The following is a 23,762-nucleotide window of genomic DNA, read 5'->3' as shown; positions in this document are numbered from 1 at the left end:
AATCCTGATTTAATAAAAAAAACTGACAATCTATGCAAGAATGGTGCTAGTAATGAAATGTCATTTTTTTGAACTTAAATAACAATTTTATTCCCCCCTCCTATTTATTTCTCAAAAAAATACCTATTCATTTTGGAGAACTACTGTAGGAAATACACAATTTGATCCTCATAATTAGTATTTCGATATATAATTATATGTCTATGATATATCTATGCATTTCTAGTAAGTACACATCAACATTTCTTTGTTATATTAAAAAAGTTACATTATAGTATTCTTTATTTGCTTTTACCTTGCTTAGATGAATTAAAGAAACTTACCTAATTTATATAGTTTTAAAACATGTCTTTTTCATTTTGACCACACAAATAAAGTGTCATAAACTACTAGTTTAACATTTTATAGTTTGCTAACTCTACCTGTTTTTCCGTCTTTTATTTTACAAGTGTCGTATACACGAGACTTAATAAGTATCTGTCCGCATCACGGCTCTGTTTTTGCCACTTTTCTTAATATTAACTTCAAGAGTAGCAGCGTCTGGGGAAAATTACGATCATCATATAACAAAATAATAAGACTTTCCTTAGACGGGAAAAAGGACTTTTTCATCTAGACGCATAATAGATATTCTTCGCTTTTCACTTTTAATATGTGCGGAATAATGGAGTAATCTTGGATTCGAAAAAAGAAGTTTTAGAATGTTTAAATATTAAGATTCCCTTGGAGGTGGATATCGGAACATTACATTTGCATATCTCTTTACAAAGTCCGCCTTTTATACACTCAGATGCAAAAAAAGCAACGGAGACATTTTTGGTCAAATTTAAAGGGTTATATTTTCCTTATTTTTAGCCCTATTTTCATGAATTTTTTAGCAAGCTGTATATAATTACATCAACTTCAATTCGTAAACTCAGTTTTTTACAAACTTCAGTATTTGGCATATTATCCAGGGTTAATAGAGGTGTTGTTTTTTTACCCTAGCTTTAAAACACCCTGTGCAATAATTTCGTGTGTGAATTTTCCTAAAATATAATTTTGCGGTCAGAACCATGTCTCCTGAGCATTTTGTTTCTTGGATCATGTCAATACATGCCATAGTTAATTTTTAAGGGCGAAATGAACTCGCCATCAACAACTTGCATTTTTTTCAATTATCATTTCTTTTTGAAGTTGTTTTTCAATATGATAAGGCGGGTTTGGAGGTTATTGTGAACTATAAACCACTATGAAATGTTCATCATGTTCGACATTTGGGAAATGCTTGGCAGGAGGGTTAGAGGTCGCGAAACGCTAGCAGCTTCATTAAATGAATTTCGCTTGATCCTTAAAATGAGGAAAAGAATCCGAAGAAGTCCTTAAAAGAAGGAGGAAACGTATCGCAATATGATATAATATACAACCTCAATGACAGCATGAACACACGTATACAGACAGTTATAGCAGCCAGGGGAGGCAATACAAAGTATTATGGTATTTTTTACATTTTTTTTCTGTTTGTATACTTCAGTATTACAGAAAAGTAAAGTAAAGTAAAGATTTCAGTTAACGTCTCCTTTTTGCTGCCAGGGCTAATCTGGATGAGGCCTACTTTGTTTACGCGGAATCTGAACCGAACAGTTGCCTACCAACTTAGGAAGTGTCTAAATTAACACTTACTCACGAGATATCCGATCTCATCCGGCCTCGAACAGCCAAGGGTGGCAATACAATGTATTAGGTTATTTTTTACAATTTTTTTTTCTGTTTGTATATTTGATTATTACAGATATTTTCTTTAATATCGTTAGTTCTGTTATCGTTATTAATGTTTGTTAAAACCAAGACTATATCTTTAGTATTTAACGTTTATTTTTAATTTAGTATACAGCATCCAATGCAGCGTAATAAGAAGTTATGGCAATAGTCACCAAAACCATCACATCATATTAAAAAGTTACATCAAAAAATAATAATAATTGAAAAAATTATAAATTTATCAAAAATTCATTTCGCTCTTAAAAATTAACCAAGGCATGTATTGACATGATCCAAAAACCAAAATGCTCAGAAGTCATGGTTCTGACCGTGAAATTATATTTTAGGAAAATTCACACACGGAATTACTGCACAGGGTGTTTTAAAGCTAGGATAAAAAAACAACCCCTCGATTATCCCTGTATAATATGCCAAATACTAAAGTTTATAACAAACTTAGTTCACGAATTAAAGTTGATATAATTATGTAGAGCTTGCTAAAAAATTCATAAAAATAGGGCTAAAAATAACAGAAATATAACACTTGAGTGTAGCTATTATTGACTCATTTCTGTTCATTGGCAAAATGTCTCCCGCCTGAGTCTCGCCATAGAGAATATCGTAGACAAACCAAGACTTCTTAAGCTGTTAGTCCATAACTAGATGGTTCAATTTCAGGTTTACTAACCTGATATAGAATCTAGTCAATAATAATAATCTCTAGGTCTCTAAGTCAATTACATTTGTACTAGGTGTAATTAACATTGTAATTGTGTATAATAAGTCTCAATATTAAGAAATCATAAATAGTAGCTTATGTAGCTTATGTTAATAGAGTTCCTTATGTTTTTATCTTGACGAATCGTAAGTTTTTATATTTCTTCGAAAACTAGTAGATTAGATAAAAATAAACATCTTGGTAATTTTGTTTAGTTTCTGAGCATGTTTTGTTGCACCTTGGTTACAGAAATAAAATCCCATAACTAGCAATTTAAAATTTTATAGTTCGCAAACTCTTCTTATTCTTCCGTCTTTTATTTTACGAGTGTCCTATATACGAGACTTAATAAGTATCTGTCCGCAACACGGATCTAGTTTTTGTGTCGCTCTTCTTAATATTAACTTCAACAGTAGCAGCGTCTGGGGAAAATTACGATCATCATATAGCAAACTAGTACGATTTTCCTTAGACGGGAAAAACGACTTTTTCATCTCGACGCTTAGAGGTTTTCCCAGTCTCCGACATAAGAGATATTCTTAACTTTCCATTTTTAATATGTGCGGAATAATGGAGCAATCTCGGGCTTCGAGAAAAGAAGTTTTACAATATTTAAATTTTAAGATTCCCTTCGAGGTGACATCGGAACATTACATTTGCATTCCTCTTTATAAACTTCGTCTTTTATGGCTTTTATTAACTTCCTTTCGTTCCTGTTTCTGTTTTCTTTGGCAGAATGTCTCCCGACTAAGTTGCGCTATAAAGAATATTATAGACAAATGAAACCTTCTAAAGCTGTTTGCCGAGTATTTATCCAGTTAAGATATAGCTTGTTTACTAGCCATATACAGATTCTGGTCAATAGTAATAACATTTATGTCTCATAGTAGATGTAACTAAAGATGTATTTTTGCCTACTCTAAAGTAAGCTAAACTATTCAGAAATCATAAACATGAGTTCCCTATATGCTTTTATCTTGATGTGGTATGCCTTATGTTTCTCTGGAAATTAATAGACTAGATAAAAATAAGGAAACATATAAATCATTTTGTTTGTTTTTTTAACATGTTTTGTTCAGCTTAGCTACAGAAATAAAGTCTCGTAACTAGCAATTTAAAATTTTATAGCTGGCAAACTCTTTCTATTCATCCGTCTTTTATTTTACAAGTGTCGTATATACGAGGCTTAATAATTATCTGTCCGCAACACGAATCTGGTTTTTGTCGCTTTCCTTAATATTAACTTCACAAGTAGCAGCGTCTGGGGAAAATTACGATCATCATATAGCAAAGTAATACGCTTTTTCTTGGACGGGAAAAAAAACTTTTTTATCTAGATGCTTAAGGGTTTTCCCAGTCTCCAACATAAGAGATATGCCTCGCGTTCCATTTTTAATATGTGCGGAATAATGGAGAAATATTTGGCTACAAGAAAAAGAAGTTTTAGAATATTTAAATTTTAAGATTCCCTTCTAGGTGATATAGGAACATTACATTTGCATTTCTCTTTATAAATTTTGCCTTTTGTGGCTTTTATTGACTCTTGTTCTTTCCATTCCTGTTTCTGTTTCCTTTGGCAAAATGTATTCCGTGTAAGTTGTGTTATAAAGAATATTATAGACAAATCAATCGTTCTAAAGCGGTTTGCCCACTAGTTGTTTAGTTCAGATATAGCTGGTTTAATAACCATATACTATAGATTCTGGCAAATAGTAATAATTAACCAAACTAAACCTAACTCCCTAAGTCTATTATTTTAGTAGTTGTGAAGCTTTGTATTTCTCTTAAAGTGGAAGAATAAAAGAATATAATAATTCTTGACATCTTGATCATTTTGCTTAGATTTTGAACCAGCTTAGTTCACCTTGGCTACATAAATAAACTCTCGCAACTACCAATTTAAATTTTTATAGTTCGCAAACTCTTCCTATACTTCCGTCTTTTATTTAACAAGTGTCATATATAGGAGACTTAACAAGTATGTGTCTGCAACACGGATCTGGTTTTTGGCACTTTTCTTAATATCATCTTCAAGAGTAGCAGAGTCTGGGGAATATTACGATCATCATATAGCAAAGTAAAACGACTTTCCTTGGACGTTTTCCCCCCGTCTACAACATAAGAAATATTTTTCATTTTTCGTTTTTAATGTGTGCGGAATAATGGACCAATCTCGAGCCCTGAGAAAAGAAGTTTTAGAAGATTTAAATTTTTCCCTTCGAGGTGATATCCGAACATTACATTTGCATTCCTCTTTACAAAGTCCTCCTTTTATAGCTTTTATTGACTCATTTCTGTTCATTGGTAAAATGACTCCCGTCCGAGCTGCGCTATAGAGAATATCGTAGGCAAACCAAAACTTCTAAAGCTGTTAACCCATAACTAGATGTTCAATTCAGATATATCAGGTTTACTAATCTGATATAGAATCTACTCAATAGTAATAATTTCTAAGTCTATTAAATTTGTCCAAGGTGTAACTAACAATGTAATTGTGTATAATAAGTCAAAATATTTATAAATCATAAATTTTTGTCGCTTTTCTTAATATTAGTATAACGTGAGTTTATTTTCCCAATAATATTTCTTTTAACATAGGTTTTAAAACGACACATATTAAGAGTTTGTGCCTGCTAAGTATTTCTGCGTCTCAAGCATGTCACGCCCTATCTGATTTTATGGGCGTCCTGCGCTCCGATTTAGGGGTAAAAGTATTCCTAGAAAAGCGTTCAAAATCGAACGATGATTGGTCGAAACAATTCTGTTTCGAAAAAGAGAGTTTGAGAATATTACCTAATGCAGAAAAATACACATATTCCGACGCACAGTACAGTTTTGAGTGCGGTGGCGTGAATAGTGTGTCAGTTAAAGTAAAGTTAATTAGTTAGTTAGTGCAGCGATATAAGCAGAAAGCAGGGTGAGTACATCTCACTAAGTGTCGTAGTTTATTAATTAATTAGATCATGAATATTTTGATAAATATATTGATACGTTTTGTTAGATATAATTTGCGTACACATATTATTAAATATTACATTAAATAACTTTGCATAAATATGCAGCGCTAGGTCAAAAATATAGAATATGAAAGTTAGATAGGGTTAGTAATTAAGTAATGCGGCGGTATACCGATGCGGCAGCTACGTGAGCTTTGTTTAGATAGGCTATTGAATCTCTTTACTCTGTAGGGGAATGCGGTGTCTAGTCAGGAGGAGGCCTGGGGATAGGCCCGTTAATGTTGCTTGGCGGATCTGGGATCCATGTGTCATAGTAGCAGGGACGCGATTCCTCGTAATGTCGCAACGGTGTAGGAGTAAAATCCTGGTTATCACCGGTTTTATATTGTGCTACTCTGGGCGTAACCAGATGCGGGAGCAGGACCCCGAGAGATTCAGCCGCTGTATCCGAAGGTCTTCCTGGATTTCGTCTAGACCGTGCCACGGGGGGAGGCGTGGACGGGGGCAAAGACAGTACGTTAGTATTTGTTAATCAATTTGTAATCAAGAGAGAGAGAGGAGGAATTGGATAGTTCTTTTATAAAGTACCTAATTAGTTAATATGATAGCCACGTAAGCTTTAGGTGGATTAGTGAATTTCTGTTCTCAGAGTTAATTTTCTGCTTAGCTTGAGGAAGCGCAAAGTTAAGAGCCCGTTAATGTTGCTTGGCAGGATCTGGGATCCCGTAATGTCATAGTAGCAGGGGACGCGAATCCTCGTAATGTCGCAACGTCGCACACGGCGGGATCTGGGATTCCGTACGCCGTGTGACAACATTATTATTATGTCTGGGACAGTACCTCCGGGTCTTCAGCGGCCAGGGAACAGGCCCCAGGGTACTCGAATCTCGGGATCGATATGTTGTGTTATTCTGTTGCCCGTGCGGCTGGTGATTACTCTGGAGTCCCGCGCCATCAGGGGTGCGTGGGCGGAAGGCCAAGCAGTGCATTTGCATAGATATGTTTGTAAATCTTGTATTGAGAGAGACAGAGATAAATTAGTCCATCTAGTAAGATAAATAGAAAATAAATAATAGGTAGTTAGGGTAAAACAATATCGGCATATATATGGCAGTTAAGTAAGGTCGGAATTATGAACTGGACACTTATCCTTACTTTTAATTGTGACAGGTATTAAAGTACACGCCTCCGCTCAGGGTCAATGCTTCCAGGGATTATTTGGTGGAGTCTGTGATTTTATTATATATTTGTTTTCCTGACAATATAAATAATGCTTTAAAACATTTTAATTATCCTGTCACGAGTTATGGTTTTTTGTTAGTTGTTTAGATTGTTTATTATTTTATAAAGAAAGTAAACAAAAAAAAAAATCTTACAGCTAAATTTCAGAGGTAGGATTCAAACTAATTCAGATTCAAGATTCAATTCATTCAGATAACAAATCCTACAAACTTCTCAAAAAAATCTGCGGATAGTGTCAGAACGTGTTGCGTGACACTCACTAAAAATGAAACCGAGTAGGGCGAGCAGAAGCGGAGTAGCTCCAGCTGGGAAATGTCGCGGTTATCGAAAGACGAAAGACATAGTGAAACTATAGTGTCCTTGATCTTAGTACAAGTAGCGATGACGTAATTGGATCGCCCTGGCGAGCGCCGCTAAGTACGGCCCTGCGTAACTTACCATCGACCCCACTGCGGGGGCCGTCGATGACACGGGGTGACGTGGTGCGCCGTTTAACCCGAAAGACGTTAACCAAGACATTAATGCGTGGTGCGGCAGGTGACGAAATTAGAAATATGTTCGGTTGGTCTGAAGAAATCCGCAATATTTAATGCCATTTTACAAGCTTGAAGGGTTAGCGTCACGTATGGTATAAGGCCTACGCTCTATAAACTTTACGTGGGAGGAGTGGAAACAAAGCTTCGTCGTGCGTTTCCCTCTCAGCAGACTATCATGACCTCCTAGAGGAAATGATGAAACGTAAGAAAAAGTTTGTGAAACTTTCTCACAGTATTTCTATGAAAAGCAGGCTCTCTTAAATGCTTTTGCCTGGCTTATTACAGGGCAGAGAGGCTGTATCATGTATTATAGGCAGGATACTTGATACACAAATTCGTATAGGGGCTAAAGCTGCTAACTGTAACGACCCAGAAAGCTTGTTTTGAATATTTACGTAATTTAAATGATGATAGCACGATTAAATTTAAACCACCTTTTTTAAGAAAAATTTTTTGATCACAATCTAACTAGAAAACGTAAAATTTGTGTAGGCAAAAATGTAAACAAAATTTACTACCCATAACTGTGAAAAGTACGGTCACAAGACAGGATTGCCCCAACAATAAGACCGATAATAATCGGGGCGTGAAACATCTGGCGAGTGCTATTTATTTGTGTAGAGAAACAGAGTCATTACGCGCGTTTTAAACGTCGTAAATATCACGAGACAAGCCATTGAATTCCAAGAACACAGTGCATAGTACTACCAGCAGTGAAAAATATTATAAATATGTCACTGTAACAACACACTTTACACGTGCTTTTTATAGACAGTAGTACATGCAATACAATCAGGGCGACTGATGCAAAGAGTTAGGTCATGATAAGTCCCAGGCCATGGTTCGTGGCTGGAGGGAATTGTTACATCTCCAAGGAGACATGGACAATTTAATCTTGATATAGATAATATAAAAATTAAAAATGGCCTTTGTAGTGCCCGTTTTTGTTCAGTCGACCCCACTTTTAATTAGTCATCCAGTTTCAGAAGATCACTTTGTTGCTATATTTAAAGATGCCGAAACTTTAAAATTATTTTCAAAATTACCCGATATTGAACAGTTCGGCGAAAGTTCACAGAAAATTAAAATATGGCCCCAAATCTAACATCGAAATTCCACTGGGTTTGGGCGCATATTCCTGTTAGCACTGACTTTGTCGGAGATCTATACATAGAGGCTAGTATCCGTATGAACAGAGGGCAAGAATATTGTATACCGCATACTATACTAAGATTTAGTAGTGATCATTCCACAGTTATTCCTGTTATAAATTTGTCTAATCGTAGCGAGATAAGCAAAAAGAGACCTATTGCTAGAGGCTGGCCGTGCATAAAAGGAGTAAATGATTCTAAAGCTACAGTACAGCGTGTAGATATTATGAATCTGTCGTTAATACTGATGACATCACTATAGGTCACGGTCAAGATCAGAATAAAAATAGATTACTAGAATTATTAAATGATATAGGGGTGTTTGCTAAGACCACTGACGAACTAGGGTGTGCAAGATCTGCGGAAATATCTATTGAATTACAACCAGATACCCCATTCGTTTATAGACCATACCACATGTCACAAAGCGAACAACAGGAAATAAGTGTAATCGTTGCTGGTTGCCCAAAATAATATCATTCGTGAATCGAGCTCACCCTATTCATCGCCAGTGTTATTAGTAAAGAAAAAGAATGGTGAAAGCGAATGTGCATAGATTATAGGAAATTAAACCACTTAACTGTAAAAGATAGGTACCCACTACCTAGAATTGATGATCAACTTGATAAATTACAAGGAGTAGTGTTTATTATACCACATTAGATTTAGATCAGGTTATCATCAGATACCTATAGAGGAAAGAATTACAAAATACACTGCTTTGCGTAACATCCGAATCTCAATATGAATATAACAGACTTCCCTTTGAGCAACAAACACCTAGTGCTTTCAGCGCTTAATGAATAAAATTCTAAGACCAGCTGAGATATAGCTGCGATCTATCTAAGATGACATTTTAATATATTCTAAAACATGTGAGCAAGCTCTAAATAATTTAGAACAAGTTTAATTTTACTAGAGAGAGAAGGCTTGACTCTTAATCCCGAAAAAATGCAAATTTTTAATGACATCAATAGAATATTTAGGTTTTGAAATAAGTAACAGTACAGGCAAAACCCGGGAAGGCTAAAACAGGAGCAGTCGAAGAATTTCCCTACTCCCAAAGTGTGCATAACATTCGCCAATTTTTAGGTTTAACTGGATATTTTAGACACTTTGTTAAAAACTATTCTATTATTGCAGAAACCGCTTACAGAGCTAACGAAAAAGGGCAAAGAGTGGGTTTGGGGTGAAAAAGAAGAATAACGCATTTGAAAGGTTAAAGAGAATGCTCGTAGAGCACTATATTACATATTTTTTTTTAATCAAGAGAAGCATATACTGAGTACATACAGATGCGAAAGGCTCTATAGGGCTTGGGTATACTGCTACAAAGACAAAATGACGACAAAATTACACCCAGTAGCATATTTTGGTAGAAAGACAAGCCCGACAGAGGCAAATATCACTCTTATGAATTAGAAACGCTAGCTGTAGTGAGACTCTTAAAAGTATAGAGCATATTTAGTGGGCCGTGATTTTGTGGTAGTCACTGATTTTAATGCATTGAAAGCCAGTAGCAATAAAGCAATTAATACCGCGAATTGCGCGATGGTAGTTACAACTCTTAGAGTATACATTTACAGTTCAGTATAAACCCGGCGATCGAATGAAACACGTAGACACTCCGGTAGAAATCCATCTGAGAAACCTGCTGAAGAGATTGTAATGAGAATAGAGCAGGCAGATTGGGTGTTATCTGCACAACTAACGGACGAAAGATACAGAAAATCCGTGAAGTTTATCAAAGCCACCCGAGTCAGATGAGGACAAATTAATCTATAAAAATTACACATTACGAGATACGACATTTATAGAATAACTGTAAAAAGGAATACAGTGGGTTGTTCCAAAGGAATGCGACAACAGGTAGTAAGAGCAGCACATGATGATCTAGGGCATTTTTGCTGCGGAAAAAGGCACTACTTAGATTGTGTGAACACTACTGGTTTCCACTGAAGGACAATATGTTGAAAAATACATAAGTTGTTGTTTGCCGTGCATTTATGGCAAAAGCCCAGTGGAAAGAAAGAGGGGTTTCTTAATCCTATGCCTAAAAGTCTGAGCCTTTTGACACATTACATATAGACCATTATGGACCTCTACCTAAGACTAGAAAGGTAATGTGCATATAATTGTAGCCGTAGAGATCCTTTACAGTTTACTTTTCTAAAGGCAGTGCGATCTACAAATACAAAGTATGATACGATTTTTAGGAAATTTTTACGATATACGGAAAACCTCGAGTGTTGATTTCTGATAGAGGAAGTGCGTTTACATCGAAAAAGTTTGTTCACTATTGTAAGCAGTTACAGTTAAAAACACATTCTTAATGCGGTAATGTACACCTAGGGCTAATGGCCAAGTAGAGGCGGTTTAATCGAACTCTTAAATCTGCGCGCTATTGACGAGTTGTTGCGAGGAAGATAAATGGGACGAATATTTGTAAAATTCAGTTTGCGATGAACAATGTAAAAAGAAATGAAGTTGCAGGACTAACTGCAAATGAACTATTACATGGGTTTCGTCCTAGGAGCCAGAATAGACTCTGGTTAAACAGACGAAGTCAGACAATTACCGAGAGTGTTAGAAAATATAGTGACTATTCGAGAGAAAAGGTAACAGAATAGAGACAGAAGCTAGTAAGCAAAAGTTAAGGTACGATAAGACGCGTAAAAAGCCGAAAAACTATAATGAAGGTGACTTGGTGATACAAAAACAAGATTTTGTGTTAGGGTCGCGTAAAATGAGTTTACAATATAGTGGACTAATGGTCATTAAAGAAATTGCCTAATGATAGATGCCGTAGTTTGTGATATGTCAAGTCGCACCGCACACGTATTAAACGGACATATGAGAATGCCCAGTCGCTGTGGATACATTAAGCCATGGCGCCCAGCCAGGCGGCGTATCAGACGATACCGACGCAGGTAGCGGCTCAGATGGCGTACCGGTTGACGACGTCAGCGATAGCAGCACGACGACTGCTGAGTGTCCTGCGGGAGACTCGGGGGCGAGTCCGTTGCAGGATGGCGGAAATATAACATTGAGTTTATTTTCCAATAATATTTCTTTTTAACATAGGTTTTTAAAACGACACATATTGATAAGAGTTTGTGCCTGCTAAGTATTTCTGCGTCTCAAGCATGTCACGCCCTATCTGATTTATAGATACTGCGCCCGATTTAGGGGTAAAAGTATTCCTAGAAAAGCGTTCAAAATCGAACGATGATTGGTCGAAACAATTCTGTTTCGAAAAAGAAAGTTTGAGAATATTACCTAATGCAGAAAAATACACATATTCCGACGCACAGTATAGTTTTGAGTGCGGTGGCGTGAATAGTGTATCAGTTAAAGTAAAGTTAATTAGTTAGTTAGTGCAGTGATATAAGCAGAAAGCAGGGTGAGTACATCTCACCAAGTGTCGTAGTTTATTAATTAATTAGATCATGCATATTTTGATAAATATATTGATACGTTTTAGATAGATATCATTTGCGTACACATATTAATAAATATTACATTAAATAACTGCGCCGTATACATGCTAGGTCAAAATATAGAACATGAAAGTTAGATAGGGTTAGCTATTAAGTAATGCGGCGGTATGCCGATGCGGCAGCTACGTGAGCTTTGTTTAGATAGGCTATTGAATCTCTTTACTCTGTAGAGTCGGTGCTGTCTAGTCAGGAGGAGCGCAAGGATAGGCCCGTTAATGTTGCTTGGCAGGATCTGGGATCCCGTAATGTCATAGTAGCAGGGACGCGATTCCTCGTAATGTCGCAACGGTGTAGGGAGTAAAATCCTGGTTATCACCGGTTTTTATATTGTGCCTCTGGGCGTAACCAGATGCGGGAGCGGGACCCCGAGAGATTCAGCCGCTGTATCCGGGTCTTCTGGTTCGTCTAGACCGTGCCACGGGGGGGCGTGGACGGGGGCAAGACAGTACGTTAGTATTTGATGAGATAAGTAAATTTGTAATCAAGAGAGAGAGAGAGATTGGATAGTTCTTTTATAAAGTACCTAATTAGTTAATATGATAGCCACGTAAGCTTTAGGTGGATTAGTGAATTTCTGTTCTCAGTAGAGTTAGTACTGCTTAGCTTGAGGAAGCGCAAGATAGGCCCGTTAATGTTGCTTGGCAGGATCTGGGATCCCGTAATGTCATAGTAGCAGGGACGCGAATCCTCGTAATGTCGCAACGTCGCACACGGCAGGGATCTGGGATTCCGTACGCCGGGTGTCAACGGACATTATTATTATGTCTGGGACGGTACCTCCGGGTCTTCAGCGGCGGGAACAGGCCCCCAGGGTCCTCGAATCTCGGGATCGATATGTTGTGTTTATTCTGTTGCCCGTGCGGCTGATTACTCTGGAGTCCGCGCCATCAGGGGGTGCGTGGGCGGAAGGCCAAGCAGTGCATTTGCATAGATATGTTTGTAAATCTTGTATTGAGAGAGACAGAGATAAATTAGTCCATCAGTAAGATAAATAGAAAATAAATAATAGGTAGTTAGGGCAAAACAATATCGGCATATAGCAGTTAAGTAGGTCAGATTATGAACTGGACACTTATCCACTTACTTTTAATTGTGACAGGTATTAAGTACGCCTCCGCTCAGGGTCAATGCTTCAGGGATTATTTGGTGAGTCTTGGTTTATTATATGTTGTTTTCTGACAATATAATACTTTAAAACATTTTAATTATCCTGTCACGAGTTATGGTTTTGTTAGTTGTTTAGATTGTTTATTATTTTTATAAAAGAAAGTAAACAAAAAAAAATCTTTAGCTAAATTTCAGAAATTAGGATTCAAACTAATAATTCAGATTCAAGATTCAGACTCATCAGACTCAAGTTAACAAATCTAAAACTTCTCAAAAAAAATCTGCGGATAGTGTCCAGAACGTGTTGCGTGACATATCACTAACAAAATGAAACCGAGTAGGGCAAACGAAGCGGGTAGCTCCGGCTGGGAAATGTCGCGGTTATCAGAAAAAGACGAAAGACATAGTGAAACTATAGTGTCGCCCGATCTTAGTACAAGCAGCGATGACGTAGTAGATCGCCTAGCGAGCGCGCTAAGTACGGCCCTGCGTAACTTACCATCGACCCCTGCGGGGAGGCCGTCGATGACACGGGGTGACGTGGTGCCGCCGTTTAACCCGAAAGACGTTAACCAAGACATTAATGCGTGGTGCGTAAAGGTCGACGAAATTAGAAATATGTTCGGTTGGTCTGAAGAAATCACAATATTTAATGCCATTTCTAAGCTTGAAGGGTTAGCGTCCGTATGGTATAAAGGTCTACGCTCTATAAACTTTACGTGGGAGGAGTGGAAACAAAAACTTCGTCGTGCGTTTCCCTCTCAGCGAGACTATCATGACCTCCTAGAGGAAATGATGAAACGTAAGAAAAAGTTTGACGAAACTTTCTCACAGTATTTCTATGAAAAGCAGGCTCTCTTAAATGCTTGCAATATTACAGGGCGAGAGGCTGTATCATGTATTATAGGCGGGATACTTGATACACAAATTCGTATAGGGGCTAAAGCTGCTAACTGTAACGACCCAGAAAGCTTGTTTGAATATTTACGTAATTTAAATGATGATAGCACGATTAAATTTAAACCACCTTTTAAGAAAAATTTTGATCAAAATCTAACTAGAAAACGTAAATTTATTGTAGGCAAAAATGTAAACAAAATTTACTGCCATAACTGTGAAAAGTACGGTCACTTAAGACGGGATTGCCCCAACAATAAGACCGATAATAATCGGGGGCGTGAAACATCTGGCGAGTGCTATTTGTGTAGAGAAACAGGTCATTACGCGCGTTTTTGCCCAAAACGTCGTAAATATCACGAGACAAAATGACTAGTTAAGGACACAGTGCATAGTACTACCAGCGGTGAAAAATATTATAAATATGTCACTGTAAACAACCGCACTTTACGTGCTTTTATAGACCTTGGTAGTACATGCAATACAATCAGGGCGACTGATGCAAAAGAGTTAGGTTTGAGATGTGATAAGTCCCAGGCTACATCAGTTCGTGGCTTTGGAGGGGGAATTGTTACATCTCAAGGAACAGTTGAATTTAATCTTGATATAGATAATATAAAATTAAAAACAATGGCCTTTGTAGTGCCCGATTTTGTTCAGTCGACCCCACTTTTAATTGGTCATCCAGTTTCAGAAGATAAAAACATTGCTATTTTTAAAGATGCCGAAACTTTAAAATTATTTTCAAAATTACCCGATATTGAACAGTTTGGCGAAACTTTACAAAAAATTAAAATATGGCCCAAATCTAACATCGAAATTCCACCAGGGTTCTGGGCGCATATTCCTGTTAGCACTGACTTTGTCGGAGATCTATACATAGAGGCTAGTATCCGTATGAACGAAGGGCAATAATATTGTATACCGCATACTATACTAAGAGTTAGTAGTGATCAATCCACGGTTATTCCTGTTACAAATTTGTCTAATCGTAGCGTAGAGATAAGCAAAAAGAGACCTATTGCTAGAGGCTGGCCGTGCATAAAAGAGGTAAATGACTCTAAAGCTACAGTACAGCGTGTAGATATTATGAATCTGTCACCGTTGACCTTTGATGACATCACTATAGGTCACGGTCAAGATCAGAATAAAAATAGATTACTAGAATTATTAAATAGATATAGAGGGTGTTTTGCTAAGACCACTGACGAACTAGGGTGTGCAAGATCTGCGGAAATATCTATTGAATTACAACAAGATACCCCATTCGTTTATAGACCATACCACATGTCTAAAAGCGAACAACAGGAAGTAAGTGTAATCGTTGCTGATTTACTTAAAAATAATATCATTCGTGAATCGAGCTCACCCTATTCATCGCCAGTGTTATTAGTAAAGAAAAAGAATGGTGAAAACCGAATGTGCATAGATTATAGGAAATTAAACCACTTAACTGTAAAAGATAGGTACCCACTACCTAGAATTGATGATCAACTTGATAAATTACAAGGTAGTGTTTATTATACCACATTAGATTTAAGATCAGGTTATCATCAGATACCTATAGAGGAAAATTCTAGGAAATACACTGCTTTCGTAACATCCGAATCTCAATATGAATATAACAGACTTCCCTTTGGCTTAACAAACGCACCTAGTGCTTTTCAGCGCTTAATGAATAAAATTCTAAGACCAGCACGAGATATAGCTGCGATCTATCTAGATGACATTTTAATATATTCTAAAACATGTGAGCAAGCTCTAAATAATTTAGAACAAGTTTTAGTTTTACTAGAGAGAGAAGGCTTGACTCTTAATCCCGAAAAATGCAAATTTTTAATGACATCCGTAGAATATTTAGGTTTTGAAATAAGTGACAGTACAGTAAAACCCAGGAAGGCTAAAACGGGAGCAGTCGAAGAATTTCCTACTCCCAAAAGTGTTCATAACATTCGCCAATTTTTAGGTTTAACTGGATATTTTAGACACTTTGTAAAAAAAACTATTCTATTATTGCGAAACCGCTTACAGAGCTAACGAAAAAGAATAAAGAGTGGGTTTGGGGTGAAAAAGAGAATAACGCATTTGAAAGGTTAAAGAGAATGCTCGTAGAGCGCCCTATATTACATATTTTTAATCAAGAAGCATATACCGAGGTACATACAGATGCAAGCGCTATTATAGGACTTGGAGGTATACTCCTACAAAGACAAAATGACGACAAATTACACCCAGTAGCATATTTTAGTAGAAAGACATGCCCGACAGAGGCAAAATATCACTCTTATGAATTAGAAACGCTAGCTGTAGTGGAGACTCTTAAAAAGTATAGAGCATATTTAGTGGGCCGTGATTGTGTGGTAGTCACTGATTGCAATGCATTGAAAGCCAGTAGCAATAAGAAACAATTAATACCGCGAATTGCGCGATGGTGGTTACAACTCTTAGAGTATACATTTACAGTTCAGTATAGACCCGGCGATCGAATGAAACACGTAGATGCACTCAGTAGAAATCCATCTATATCTGAGAAACCTGCTGAAGAGATTGTAATGAGAATAGAGCAGGCAGATTGGGTGTTATCTGCACAACTAACGGACGAAAAGATACAGAAAATCCGTGAAGTTTTATCAAAGCCACCCGAGTCAGATGAGGACAAATTAATCTATAAAAATTACACGTTACGAGATGGGCGTATTTATAGAATAACTGTAAAAGGAATACAGTGGGTTGTTCCAAAGAATGCGACAACAGGTAGTAAGAGCAGCACATGATGATCTAGGGCAGCATTTGCTGCGGAAAAGGCACTACTTAGATTGTGTGAACACTACTGGTTTCCACGTATGAAAGTTAATGTTGAAAAATACATAAGTTGTTGTTTGCCGTGCATTTACTTGGCAAAAAGCCCAGTGGAAAGAAAGAGGGGTTTCTTAATCCTATACCTAAAAAGTCTGAGCCTTTTGACACATTACATATAGACCATTATGGACCTCTACCTAAGACTAGAAAAGGTAATGTGCATATAATTGTAGCCAAATAGAATCCTTTACAAAGTTTACTTTTCTAAAAGGCAGTGCGATCTACAAATACAAAGTATGTGATACGATTTTTAGAGGAAATTTTTACGATATACGGAAAACCTCAGTGTTGATTTCTGATAGAGGAAGTGCGTTTACATCGAAAAGTTTGTTCACTATTGTAAACAGTTACAGTTAAAACACATTCTTAATGCGGTAGCATGCACACCTAGGGCTAATGGCCAAGTAGGCGGGTTTAATCGAACTCTTAAATCTGCGCTATTGACGAGTTGTTGCGAGGAAGATAAAATGGGACGAATATTTATCTAAAAATTCAGTTTGCGATGAACAATGTAAAAAGAAATGAAGTTACGGGACTAACTGCAAGTGAACTATTACATAGGTTCGTCCTAGGAGCGGAATAGACTCTGAGTTAATAGACGAAGTCAGACAATTACCGAGAGTGTTAAAAAATATAGTGACTATTCGAGAGAAAATCGGTAACAGAATAGAGACAGAAGCTAGTAAGCAAAAGTTAAGGTACGATAAGACGCGTAAAAAGCCGAAAAACTATAATGAAGGTGACTTAGTTGTGATACAAAAACAAGACTTTGTGTTAGGGTCGCGTAAAATGAATTTACCGTATAGTGGACCAATGGTCATTAAGAAAGTATTGCCTAATGATAGATACGTAGTTTGTGATATGTCAAATTCGCACCGCACACGTAATAAACGGACATATGAGAATGTAGTCGCTGTGGATCACATTAAGCCATGGCAGCAACCAGGCGGCGTATCAGACGATACCGACGCAGGTAGCGGCTCAGATGGCGTACCGGTTGACGACGTCAGCGATAGCAGCGACGACTGCTGAGTGTCCTGCGGGAGACTCGGGGCGAGTCCGTTGCAGGATGGCCGAATATAACGTGAGTTTATTTTCCCAATAATATTTCTTTTAACATAGGTTTTAAAACGACACATATTAAGAGTTTGTGCCTGCTAAGTATTTCTGCGTCTCAAGCATGTCACGCCATATCTGATTTTATGGGCGTCCTGCGCTCCGATTTAGGGGTAAAAGTATTCCTAGAAAAGCGTTCAAAAAATCCGAACGATGATTGGTCGAAGCAATTCTGTTTCGAAAAAGAGAGTTTGAGAATATTACCTAATGCAGAAAAATACACACACATATTCCGACGCACAGTACAGTTTTGAGTGCGGTGGCGTGAATAATGTGTCAGTTAAAGTAAAGTTAATTAGTTAGTTAGTGGAAATATAAGCAGAAAGCAGGGGTGAGAGTACACATCTCACTAAGTGTCGTAGTTTATTAATTAATTAGATCATGAATATTTTTGATAAATATATTGACCGTTTTTGTTAGATATAATTTGCGTACATATTATTAAATATTACATTAAATAACTGCGCCGTATACATGCTGAGTCAAAATATAGAATATGAAGTTAGATAGGGATAATTAAGTAATGCGGCGGTATACCGATGCGGCAATACGTGAGCTTTGTTTAGATAGGCTATTGAATCTTTACTCTGTAAGAGTCGGTGCTGTCTAGTCGGGAGGAGCGCAAGGATAGGCCCGTTAATGTTGCTTGAAAGCGGGATCTGGGATCCCGTAATGTCATAGTAGCGGACGCGATTCCTCGTAATGTCGCAACGGTGTAGGGAGTAAAATCCTGGTTATCACCGGTTTTTATATTATTGTGCCTCTGGGCGTAACCAGATACTGCGGGAGCGGGACCCCGAGATTCAGCCGCTGTATCGAGGTCTTCTGGTTCGTCTAGACCGTGCCACGGGGGGCGTGGACAGGGGGCAAAGACAGTACGTTAGTATTTGATGAGATAAATCAATTTGTAATCAAAGAGAGAGATTGGATAGTTCTTTTTTATAAAGTACCTAGTGTAGATTAATATGATAGCCATGTAAGCTTTAGGTGGATTAGTAATTTCTGTTCTCAGTAGAGTTAGTACTGCTTAGCTTGAGGAAGCGCAAGGATAAGGCCCATTAATGTTGCTTGGCAGGATCTGGATCCGTAATGTCATAGTAAGCAGGGACGCGAATCCTCAATGTCGCAACGTCGCACACGGCAGGGATCTGGGATTCCGTACGCCGTGTGACAACAGACGATATTATTATGTCTGGGACAGTACCTCCGGGTCTTCAGCGGCGGGAACAGGCCCCAGGGTCCCTCGAATCTCGGGATCGATATGTTGTGTTTATTCTGTTGCCCGTGCGGCTGATTGCCTCTGAGTCCGCGCCATCCAGAAATTGCGTGGGCGGAAGGCCAAAACGAATGCATTTGGAAAATATGTTTGTAAAATCTTGTATTGGAGAGACAGAGATAAATTAGTCCATCTAAAGTAAAAGATAAATAGAAAATAAATAATAGGTAGTTAAGAGGCAAAAACAATATCGGCATATAGCAGTTAAATAGGTCGGAATTATGGAACTGGACACTTATCCTTACTTTTAATTATGACAGGTATTAAAGTACGCCTCCAAGTTGTTTAGATTGTTTATTATTTTATAAAGAAAGTAAACAAAAAAAAAATCTTACATTAGTTTCGAGAGTAGCAGCGTCTGGGGAAAATTACGATCATAATATAACAAAGTAATATGACTTTCCTTAGACGCGAAAAACGACTTTTTCATCTTGATGCTTAGAGGTTTTCCCAGTCTCCATCATAAGACATATGCTTCGCTTTCCATTTTTAATATGTGCGGAATAATGATGCAGTCTCGGGCTTTGAGAAAAACAATTTAAGAATATTTGAATTTTAAGATTCCCTTCGAGGTGATATCGGAACATTACATTTCTTTTTTTGTCCTCCTTTTATAACTTTTATTGACTCATTTCTCGTTTTAGTATTGAAAATACTTCTGGCCGCGTTTATATGGGACCCATCTTTGAAAAAACGACATGCTAGAAACAACATGGGTTCAATAACCTGCCTGTCAACACGTACTTATGTCGATAGAGCCTGCATTGATGAGCGAACAGGGCAAGGCCGTTCAAATCTTGACCGGCGGATAAAGAAAGCGATATTATTTTAAAAGAAAATATGTCAAGGCATGGGTTGTTAGGTACAGTTTGGCTATTTTAATCGAACTATTTCCCTATGACAAACAAGGAGCAAATTATACGAGAAAGAGCAGAATCACATAAATAATAAATTTAGACTAATTACCATATTTTTTTATATGATTATTATTTTTCTAATTAACAACTTAGGACAAAGAAAAAGCTTGCATGGTTTCCACCGCCAACAGGCGTTAAAACAAATGAATCCAAAGCGTTGTCAAATATTTATTGGGATAAATTGATACGTTTTTGAATATTGTTGTAAATAATAATTATTATCATTTAATTAGTGCTAACTTATCAAAATTCACAACACGGCGAAATTTCAACAAAATCGGCCAACGGATCTTTGAGATATTAATAAAGAAATGTCTATTAGGACCTGACACCCTGTATCTTTAAAATTACGCATTTCCGGACACATGTTTATATTAACTTTTTACCTTAAAAACACAAAAAATCACCTTCTGAAGTTGGCCAGATACTTAATTAACAGCTGTATTTAAAAATGGCTAGCTACGGATGTTGTAAGTAAAGCTATGTTTATTTTAATAGAAAAAAATACATTTCATAAAAAATAAACAAACCCATAATTCAATTACTATACATTAATTAATTAATTTTAAATGTATCTAAATAGGCACTTTAATAATTGAAAAATGGACATGAGCACTTCATAGAGTATACCAAATATGTAAAAAAAATCCAATAAAAAAACCACAAATGGCACATTAAAATCTGCATTATCTGAAATCAAACTATAGGTACCTAAACGGCCAATCAGCCAGATAACAGTGACAAGACGCCGACATCGATAACGCAATGAGCAGTTTTTAATAATTATTTGGAGTTAATACTTCAAGTAGCATTCCTTCAAATAAATTTTAATTTAAGTATTGTTAATATAGTCATATTAATGATTATAGCCTGTATGATTTCTAAAATAAAAAATCAAGCGTGCTTTTATCAGAATAATTATTAAATGATTAAATAGAAATAGTTAATATTTATTAACTTCGTAAGTGTTACATTTTAATACCGTATGATCGAATAACAACGGCGTCAGCGATGGCTATGAAATGAAGATCGCTGTCATTTTATATGTGAAATTATATGGGAAATGTCATCGATCATCATTTCCAAGCCAACTGGACGCCGTTTTTTTTTTATTTTAATATAATTATGGATTTAATAATTAAATAATTATCTTAAGTTTAAATTGTGGTAAACTTGTTATGAGTTTCAATCATTTATATTTAAAATCTTAGGGAGGCAATACAGATTTTAGGCAGAAGAACTCAAGGGAAGGACTGTGTAATTAGTAATTAAAACTTTACATTTTTTTTACTTGCCATTTTTCTTGTCTTTTACATTGCACGTTGACTCTTCGTTGTGTCACACACAATCTAATTTCGGATATGATGCAGAACTGATAAATTAGACCAAATATATTAATTGCAAGGTATGCAAAGAAATATTTTTGTTAATTTTGCAAATACTTAAGGCATGCAATAATTTAAAAAAAATTGACGTGAGATTACTTAATAATTCTTGAAAGCCTTGGATGATAAAGATTTTAAGTATTATGGGTCTGTTTTGTTTAAGAAGCTAATAAATAATTTCAAAACTCAACTATCAAAATATAATGGTAGAAAATGTTAATTGGACATACTGAATGTAAACTAGGTATACATAGTTGCTGCAATCGATAATATATTTTGCTGCTTATTTTACTCATAACAAAACCCCGTCAATACCGCTACTCACATTATGGGCACCTTTTTATACTTAAATCTCATAATGATTTTTAAAAATACATATGTAGGTACATACTATAAATAGTGGTTGTCACGGTTTTTTTATTAGGTATGATGAAAAGAAGCTGCAAACTAAATTATCGTTGGAGCCAACAATATTTTAATTTATTTTTATCTACAGTAACTATGCACGGTAAGGGTTCAAAATATGCCTATACTGTGAGGCAACTCAATTCAAGTATAAATTAACACTTACGTTCCAAGTATCTTCTTGGTCTACCGACACCCCGTTCACCCTTACTCCATCATTTCTATAAAAATAGTATGATTTACAACTTTTAATTTTTATTGAGAAAAATGGTGAAATTTTGTTGTACGGCGAATTTAAATTTATGGGCCCTCAATAAATTTACACCGGAAGTTCGAACATTAGTTAAACCTAGGAATACCCAGGTAATAGCCGGAAATATGCAAAAGAAGGGGTGAGTTTATGTTAGAGTAGAATTAGGTTTAGTTGGTTTTGAATTAATAAAAATATAGACCTAGTCTAAACTTAACCGAAACTGACCCACTTTTTGGTATATTTCGGGCTCCTACGTGGGCAACTCTACGTTTAACCAATATTCGGGCATTTACGGTAACATAATACTCATTCTGATTGGTTTAATCTGGCTCCATAACAAAACTGTGGGTTCGAGGTGCTATTGCAAATTAATGCAATTAATTCTAAGTATACACTTTCATAAAAAGCCATCACGATAAAAATTAAATATCAAAATTATTTAACGTTGCGAACTTGTTCACTATACGTATCTGGAATATATTTGCGAATGGCGATCAGCGATACGATGGTGCATCCAGACCTATGGAGGCATCCAAATTCGCTGTGTGGACGAGTCTCGCGAGAGCCTCGCGAGTCAACCTACAGAGCCTCGTTGCTATCCGTCCCCTGTCGATTTTTCAACGGCCGATCAAAGAAAGCTCGAAAGTCTGGACGTGTTTTTGGTAAGCTCGCCCGACTGCGAGATATTAGGTCTGATTTATAAATTTCGACTGTTTAAAATTAAGTAATCTCAAATTTTTAAATCGTACACCGTATGTATTATCATTTTCTCTGATAGAATTTACAAATTTTGCGTCACTGATAATTTTTACCCTACCGAAATCCAACATTTCTTTAAACAAATAGAATTATTACAACATCTATTAATTTGAGATATATAATATCAAAAAATGCAAGAAAAGTTACCGAATTGTACGTATGTATAACCCAATAATAAAATAAAAAATAGGGTATTCCCAGTAGAAAATATATTATATATCCGCAACACTTTTTTGAAGTACCCTGTATACTCTATAGTAATGTTAAAATGTGCTACTTAACCTTACCAATAACTTTTCTATTTAACATTTTGTTCTAAAAACATTAAAAAACGTATTATGTAAAAAACGTCGTGTAAGGGATAAAGGGGAAAACAGCCAAAAGGGGGAAAACTGACGATGAATACCATGTTAAAGACCGAATACCATATTAAAGATACAAAAATTTATTACTGTATGCGTTATTATTTGGCCATCGTTTGTTATATTCAATTACAATTTAATATGTGTTTGGCTTCCTTTCACTATGATCCCACTCGGCTTGTCTCGTGGCAGGTTTGCGTAAAAAATGGATAGAAAATGTCTCGCTCTCGTCTCGCTCTTGTCTAGCTCTTGTCTTGCTCTCGTCTCGCGCTCGGCTCGTCAGGTCTGGACGCACCATAGACTGCCGGAGTGCTGACGTCACGAATGTCAAATTGCTTTTCAAACAAGGTTTAGTTCTTTTATATTTCTATTGAGCTCTTCCAAATGACGTCACAAATTAATATGAAATGTAAAAAAAACAGGTGATAGCCGACAACCGCCGACTTGTGTCTGGTATTTTCAATACGCCTATGATGGTTGCGCATGTTGCAAAATCTGTGAATTTTTGTTCCTGTTTTAATTGCCAAATGACTCCTATCTGAGTTGCTGTCTTCCTTTGATAGAAAATGTCGTAGGTAAACC

General features: G+C 36.5%; 1 protein-coding gene across 1 annotated transcript; it reads left to right on the top strand.

Annotated features, from left to right (window-relative positions):
* Positions 1-13,244: 13,244 nt before the first annotated feature.
* On the top strand, positions 13,245-14,549 carry LOC115881047. The gene has a single exon (XM_030898409.1). It carries the CDS (start codon positions 13,279-13,281, stop codon positions 14,218-14,220), a length of 942 nt encoding a protein of 313 aa, XP_030754269.1. The 5' UTR covers positions 13,245-13,278; the 3' UTR covers positions 14,221-14,549.
* The last annotated feature ends 9,213 nt before the right edge of the window (positions 14,550-23,762 follow it).

Source organism: Sitophilus oryzae, unplaced genomic scaffold, assembly GCF_002938485.1.
Source record: "Sitophilus oryzae breed Bouriz unplaced genomic scaffold, Soryzae_2.0 scaffold_1693_pilon_pilon, whole genome shotgun sequence".
NCBI classification, from domain to species: domain Eukaryota; kingdom Metazoa; phylum Arthropoda; class Insecta; order Coleoptera; family Curculionidae; genus Sitophilus; species Sitophilus oryzae.
This window is presented reverse-complemented; position numbering and strand designations above follow the sequence as displayed.

Coding starts and splice junctions, on each gene's coding strand:
- LOC115881047 (XM_030898409.1), top strand. CDS start 13,279: ATGAAACCGAGTAGGGCAAACGAAGCGGGTAGCTCCGGCTGGGAAATG.